Source organism: Octodon degus, unplaced genomic scaffold (assembly GCF_000260255.1).
Source record: "Octodon degus isolate 3935 unplaced genomic scaffold, OctDeg1.0 scaffold00038, whole genome shotgun sequence".
Classification (NCBI taxonomy): domain Eukaryota; kingdom Metazoa; phylum Chordata; class Mammalia; order Rodentia; family Octodontidae; genus Octodon; species Octodon degus.
This window is the reverse complement of record NW_004524614.1, coordinates 5,114,284-5,121,426: the sequence shown is the minus strand read 5'-3', so window position 1 is coordinate 5,121,426 and position 7,143 is coordinate 5,114,284. Positions and strand designations below refer to the sequence as shown.

At 44.2% G+C, this 7,143-nt stretch overlaps 1 protein-coding gene and 1 pseudogene across 1 annotated transcript in view; both read left to right on the top strand.

Annotated features, from left to right (window-relative positions):
* LOC101572786 overlaps positions 1-922 on the top strand; it is a 1,935-nt pseudogene extending 1,013 nt beyond the window's left edge.
* Flt3 (fms related tyrosine kinase 3) overlaps positions 1-2,261 on the top strand; it is a 51,075-nt gene extending 48,814 nt beyond the window's left edge. Inside the window, exon 20 of the mRNA XM_023715053.1 lies at positions 1,803-2,261. Coding sequence (XP_023570821.1) covers positions 1,803-1,925 — 123 coding nt within the window. The 3' untranslated portion in view covers positions 1,926-2,261. The remainder of the gene's footprint in view (positions 1-1,802) is intronic.
* The last annotated feature ends 4,882 nt before the right edge of the window (positions 2,262-7,143 follow it).

Here is a 7,143-nt window from a genome sequence, read left to right as displayed (position 1 = left end):
TGGCTGGTTGTCCTGGACTTCAGGTGTCGATGGATGCGGCCCACGGGGAACTGCAGGCCGGCCCTCTGCGAGCGGGAAACCGCCTTTGTCTTGGCCTTTCCGGAGTCCTTCCCGGCCTTCCCGCCAGCCATTTCCAATTCCGCTGAGGCGCAAGCACGCAGGCAGTGAATAGGCCGGTTGGACACAAAGCGAGGACCACCTCTACTCCTTCGCCGCACCGCGATTCAAACTGCGAAGTGAAATTCTTTTTTTTTTTTTTTTTTTGGTGGAACTGGGGTTTGAACTCAGGTCCCTACGTTTGGCAGGGAAGCGCTTATTCCACTGAGCCATCTCCCCGGCCCCATCTCTTGGATCTTAACGATACCGCCTCTGGCTTAAAACTCCAGGAGGAGAAAAACTTGATTTTAGATTTTCTTCAGCCTGCAACTGATCACTTGGGTTTCCAAAACAATTTTCAAAAGAACTTTGTCTGCCTGGAGAACTGCTCTTTTTAACAGTGAACAGTGACCGGACCGTTAAAGTGAAAAACGTGAGCTTTGAGAAGAGGGTTCAGGTTCGCATCACTTTTGACAGCCAGAAAGGCTACACAGATGTGGACTGTATCTACGTGAAGAATGTGTATGGCAGCTCAGATAGTGACACCTTCTCATTTAGCGTTGACTTGCTCCCTGTCGTTCCAACGGTAGAGAAAATTGAGTTCTGTATTTCTTACCATGCTAATGGGCAGGCCTTCTGGGGCAACAATGAGGGTCAGAATTATAGAATGGTCCATGTACAGTGGAAGCCTGATGGGGTGCAGGCATACACAGCACCCCAAGACTGCATTCCACCATGTGCCCTATAAGACTGAGGTACAGTCAACAGTGGCAGTCCAGGGCTGGCTATTGGGCAGAGTTGGGGGAGAATGGAGAACCTAGCCTAATGAAGCCACCTAGTGTCTGGTCTTGACCTGTCATAGTCCCTGTGCAATTCTAGGTCAGTGTTGCTCAGTATTAACAAGTATTTGCTACTTTCTTCCATCAGTAGGTTTACGTTTGAGCTTTTGAAGCCTGGCTACATAAGATAGAGCTACTTGAGAATTTAGTGTTGGGGGTCTGGTGTGGGTGATGCTACCCAATATTATTTTGGAGAATCAGGTAATAGCCTAGGAACTATTTTTAGAAAAATATTACTATTTATTTTATTTTATTTTATTTTATTTTATTTTTGTGGAACCAGGGATTGAACTCAGGCCTTTGCACTTGCCAGGCAAGTGCTTATTGTACTGAGCTATCTTCCCAGCCCCTAGAAAAGCAATACTTTTTCAGTGCCCTTCTTCCTTCCCTCTCAGTTCATTAGCTTTCACGTTGGGCAAGAAAAAGTAAAGCCAATTTCATTTTGGGAAAAAAACTTCAAAGGCCATAGAACTCCCAGGTAAAACTTGATCATCAGTCCCCTATATTAATTCCACAATGAGCAGATTTCTCTTGTAGTATTTCTCTTTTATGGCTTTTCTGTGTGGCTCTAGAAGTTCTAGAGTAATGCTTTAAGAGTAGAATTTGTCTCTAAAAATAGACACTATAATGGTCCTCGAAGCTCAGGACAGCTCAGTACTGTCCCACAGATATAAAAAGAAGGAAAACTCTGGACTTTGATTCTCTCTACAAATGGAAGGACTAAGGTTGCTTTGCCCAGTAATATGTAGGCTACTTTCTAAGACTCGTGCATAGTAAAATTAGCCATCTCTGTAAACCAGTCATTGCATTTACATAACTCACCACGTAGCATGTAAATCTTAACAAGAGGTCTCTTCCCATTTTCAGATGTACCAGAATGCGGATGGCAGTGTTGCAGAGCGTCCTTCCATCTACCAAAACAGGCGAGTTTTCGGCAGAGAGATGGATTCAGAGCTGCCCTCCCCACAGGCTCAGGTTGGAGATGCATAGAGGAACAAACTAGTCTTAAGGACTCCATCGCACTGCAGACCCTCCACAGGCTGTAGATTACCAAAACAAGATTAATTCCATCATTAAAAGAAAATATATTATCAGCTGCTGCTTTGCCGGACTTTTCTCTAGAAGCTGTCTGCAATTACTCTTATTTTCAAAGGGACTTTTGTAAAACTAAATCGTCTCCTGCACACGGAGGGAAGAGCCAGTAAGTAGCCTTATTGGTGTCCCTACCTGGACGGAAAGGCCTTCTCAGGCTGGCTTGAGGGAAAAAGTGTACCTTAAATATAGTGTAATCTTGTAAATACATAAAACAAAAGCATTTTGCTAAGAAGCTAATATGATTTTTAAAAATCTATGTTTTAAAATAATATGTAACTTTTTCACCCACTTAGTGATATATTTTATGGATGGAAATAAACTTTCTACATAGAAATGTTTATTTTGGGATCATACATGGACGGGACATTTATAGCATGAGCTAGCTGAAGTGGTGCGTGACGTTTTGTATGTGTGTGTCTTTTGTAGGAAAGACCTTAAGTTTTCATCAGATTTTTTTTTTTTCCCTGCAGGTACTTAGAGTACTTGGGGCTGGGACACTCTACCGGGGAGCAGCACTCCCAGCCCTTTTCACTTTTCAATTTATTCCTTTATTATGTGATTGAACCCAGAAGCTTTATGCTGAACAATATCCCCAGTAGTTTTACTTAGTTTTATTTATTTGTTTTATTTGGGGTCTCACTAAATTTCCCAGTTAGGCTCAAACTTGTGATTCTTCCTGCTTCAGGCTCCCAGAGTGCTACAATTATAGGCAGGTATCACATGTCTGGCTGGTTTTTTAAAAATTTTTACTTTATTTATTTATTTATTTTGCTCAGATTGGCCTCAAACTCGTGATCCTCCTGCCTTTGCCTCCCCAGTAGCCAGATTACAGGTATATGCCACAGTCTTCAGCTGCATCACATTCTTTTTTCTTTTTTTTTTTTTTCCATGCGGTAATGGGGATTGAACTCAGGACCCTGCACTTGCTAGACAAGCACTTATTCTACTGAGCTATCTCCCCAGCCCTGAATCACATTCTTAAGAGCACCATTGACTCCTTTCTCACTGGGCGTAGGACAGGCATCTGCTCCTTTCTCTGTAGCTCCCCTGTCATCTATGTGACTTGGTCCTCATATCCCATCCTTTAGGCTCCCATTTTAGCCTCTGTGTGTGTGTGTGTGTGTGTGTGTGTGTGTGTGTGTGTTATTGTGATGGAAATCTCACCGTTCTACACAGAGCCACCCCACACGCGGCTTCCTTTGTTCTACTTGGCCAGCTGCTAGTGTAGCAGCGGTGATGAAACTGGAGCTGTCCGCCAAGCCCGGGATTCCCTGCCCTCTGCTTCCCGGCTGTGGTTTGGAGGGGAAGCAGAAAGGGCAGTAAGAGGAAGGGAGAAGGAGGGCAGGGGAGAGAAATTAGTAATGCCCACTTCGGGGTGTGCCTGAGGTGTTTCCAGGGATCACTGACACGTGTGTGACAAACTAAGGAGGATCCCGCTGGAACACGCTGACACCACCCTTCAGCATAGGTGGGCTCTTTCTCACCCTTTCTCCCCATTCCCTGGTCACTGGGGGGTGAGCAACTTTTGTCTCTCACCCTTTCCAGCATGAAGTTTCTACCTCACTACAGGCCTAACACAGTGAGGCCAGCTGACCATGTACTGAAACTGCTGAACCCATGAGCCCAGCTCAAAATCTTTCCTCCCCTAAATTGATTTTCTCAGGAACTTGTTCACAGCAAAAGAAGCTAGCCCAGTGGTTTTAACCATCTTAAAAATACAATTCAGTACTGGTAAGCGGAGACACATTGTTGTAAAACAAATTTCCAGATGTCTTAGTCTTGCAAATCTAAAACCCTGTGCCTACTAACTATTAATCTCCATTCTCCAACCCCTCAGTCTCTAGTCACCACTGTCGTGCTGTTTCTGTGAAAGTGCCCACTCGGCACACGCTACATAACTGGAATCATATAGTATTTGTCTTTTCCCAGACTTGCTTATTTCATTTAGCATAATGTCCTTAAAGTTCATTTGTCTGTGTCAGTGTGTCCTTCCTTTTAAGGCTTGTGTAATATTCCATTGTATGCACATAGCACCTTTTATTTGATCAGTCATCTGTCCATGGGTATAAGGCTTGCTTTCCCCTCTTGGGCTAGTGTGAATTATGCTGCCATGAACATAGGTGTCCACATGACTCTTTGAGACTCTACTTTCAGTTCTAGGGCCAGACAAATAGCTCAGTGGATTAAAGTGCTTGCAGGCAGGCGCAGGGGCCAGGGGTTTGATCCCTAGGCCTGCCGTGCCTCCCTCCTCCCCCCCGCCCCCCCATGCTGAGATGGCAATTGAGACTGGGCGTGGTGGTGCACACCTATAATCCCAGCTCTTGGGATGCTGTAGACAGGAGAATCACTACAAGTCCAATTTAGTAGTGAGACCCTGAACACCCTGTAGACCCTTCCCTAAAATACAAGAAAAAAACAAAACAAAACAATTCTATTTGGCTTATTTCCTGATGTAGGACTGCTAGATCATATGGTTGTTCTACTTTTAAATTTTGTTTTGCTCATTATCATGTTTTAAAGCAAATAGCTTAATTTTATTTATTTATTTCCTTTTTTTTTTTTTCCCAGAGCCGGGGATTGAACTCAGGGCCTTACACTTGCCAGGCAAGCGTTTATTCTATTGAGACATCTCCCCAGCCCCTTTTTTCCATAATTTTATTGAGAAACAAATAGCAGTGAGATAGTTTCAAACCAAATTGGTAGGACAGTTTCAATAATTAACATATTGCATACATTCTGGCTAATGGTTAATTGCTGCACAAGATACAGACATGATATCCTATTTACAAACACCATTAGAACAAATCCTTCTATTCATTAAGAGAATGTAACTATATATCTATCCTAACCATTTTGAATACACAGATACAAAATATCTTTTTTTTTTTTTTAGATATGGTCTTTCTATGTAATGCAGGCTGGCCTTGAACTCACTATGTAACTAAGGCTGGCCTCAAACTCAGAGCATTCCTTCTGCCTCAGTTTCTCAAGTGCTGGGATTGCAGCCATGCCCAGCACACCTGACTTTTTCATTAGTTTTAAAGGTTCAGTTGTAGTGATTATATGTTTCTTTGGCCATTCAGTGCCAGTTTCAGGGTAAACACACTGTGACATACAGTATTGTTTCTCTAACAGAGTATGTAGTCTGGAGAAATTTCAGCAGGGGGCTTAGCCTTCTAGCTGAAGAGGACCCTTGACCTACACTAGGCTAATACAGTTATTTTCTTATTCTGGAGCTTTGCACCTAGGCTGGATTCGGACCAGCATGAGTGGAGGAGCAGGAATTTATGAATACAGCTCCAGTTCTGCCAAGAGGATAGAGCAAGTTCCACTCCCCACATCCTAGGAGCCGCTCTGGTTCTTCCTCTCTCCCGAGCCTTGCTTTTCAGCCCCTGTGAGAGACAGCCAATGCCCTTTAAAAACCCCTTTTGACCCAGCAAGCTCAAGTTCACCTGATTCAGTGGCTCCTGGGGAGAGAGGGCTGCACCTGCTCTGCCTTCTTTGGACAGGCCTGTCTGCGCACTCCCCAGAGGCTGCTCTGGCCTTGAGTGCCTTGTGGATGTCTTTTCATTCCCCTGTTTACTGATAGGGTTGAAGGAGAAAACAGTCATAAGCTAAAAATCCTCTTGAAAAGCTTGTCGCAAAATTTGTGTTGATGGTGGCAAGCAGACAGACAGATGGGACTGATTCATAGCAGCCTCCTCCTTGTCCATCAGCCCTGGGGATTTCGGTGAAGGCTCATGCACATTTTCTGCACAGCTTCTTGGTGGATGTAGTCAGGCCAGTGTGTTGCAGCTGGCGTCACCGAGGGTGCAGTGATAAAGTCCGTGCAGGGCGTGACTTCCTTAAGCGTGAGAGGTCTTGTTCACGACCTTTATAGTTTATATAGACTTCTAGGCCCTGCTTTCTTTCAGACATAACATTATGATTCTAAGATTTATGCTTAGTATAGATCAATCATCCTTAATCTAATAATCTGAAACCCAAAATGCTCCAAGATCTAAATTAGGGGGATGGGGGAAAGGAGAGGGTGCTGCAGTTAGAACCCCAGCCTCACACTCTACCACCGAGCTGCATCCTCAGCTCCCAGACCTGAGACCTTCATGATACACCACCAGTGAAAACGCCCATGCCTCACCTCTTCTGATAGGTGATAATCAAAACACGGCTGTCCTAACTTTATATTATATAAAATTATCTTTAGTGTGTAAAATGGATATTCAAGAGGAAAATGAATTTTATGTTTGAACTTGGGTTGCATCCCCGAGACATCTCATTATGTACGGGAAAGTACTCCATAATCTTATAAAATTCAAAATGCTTCTGGTCTTGTGCTGAATTGTGTAGCGGTCTGCAGATGTTCTTCATAGAACTGCACTTGTGACACACCCTTGTGTGTGCCGGATAGGAATCAAGCCAGCCTGCTCTGGAAGAGGCTTATAAACCTCTTTGTGGACATTGAAATTACACTTTCATTAAGACCAACTCTCACTGTAAATTCAGTTTTAGTTTGGGGAAGGTTGTCTCCTTGAACAACTGCCCGTGTTCATCAAATGGCCAGACGGCAGAACTGCTAAACACAAACACACCTTAGAGAAGCAAGCGGCTGTGGTAGCCCCGCCAGGCTTTTGCAGTGATCTCTGCCAGCAGATGGCGCCCTAGCACCACAGTTTGTGAACACATCCTAGGTCACCAGGCCTGATTTCGTTTGCTACTCTCTACCCTCTTCTGGAAGGGCAAATTTTAAGTAGCAGAATTAAAGAAATAATCAACCCATTGGTTAGAAAGAAAAGCAATAGTCAACGCAGATTACTTCATCTATTCCGAGTTGGCTGTTGACCGTGGCAATGAGAGTCTTTGATGGGCACTGTTTATCCTGATCCCAGCACTACCTAGCTGAAGGCCAGGACCTGGTATTCATGGCTCTGCCCTAACGTGGGGCACCTGCTGTGCTTAGGGCTGCAGGGGGTTTTGCTCCTACGGTGCCCACCATGTGCCACATCTCAGAGTACCTTAGTGAGGCTGGCAAGGCTTTGATGAATTTTTTTGTGGTAAAATACACATGACATAAACTTCACCATTTTGACCAAATTTAAGTGCACATTTCAGGGTC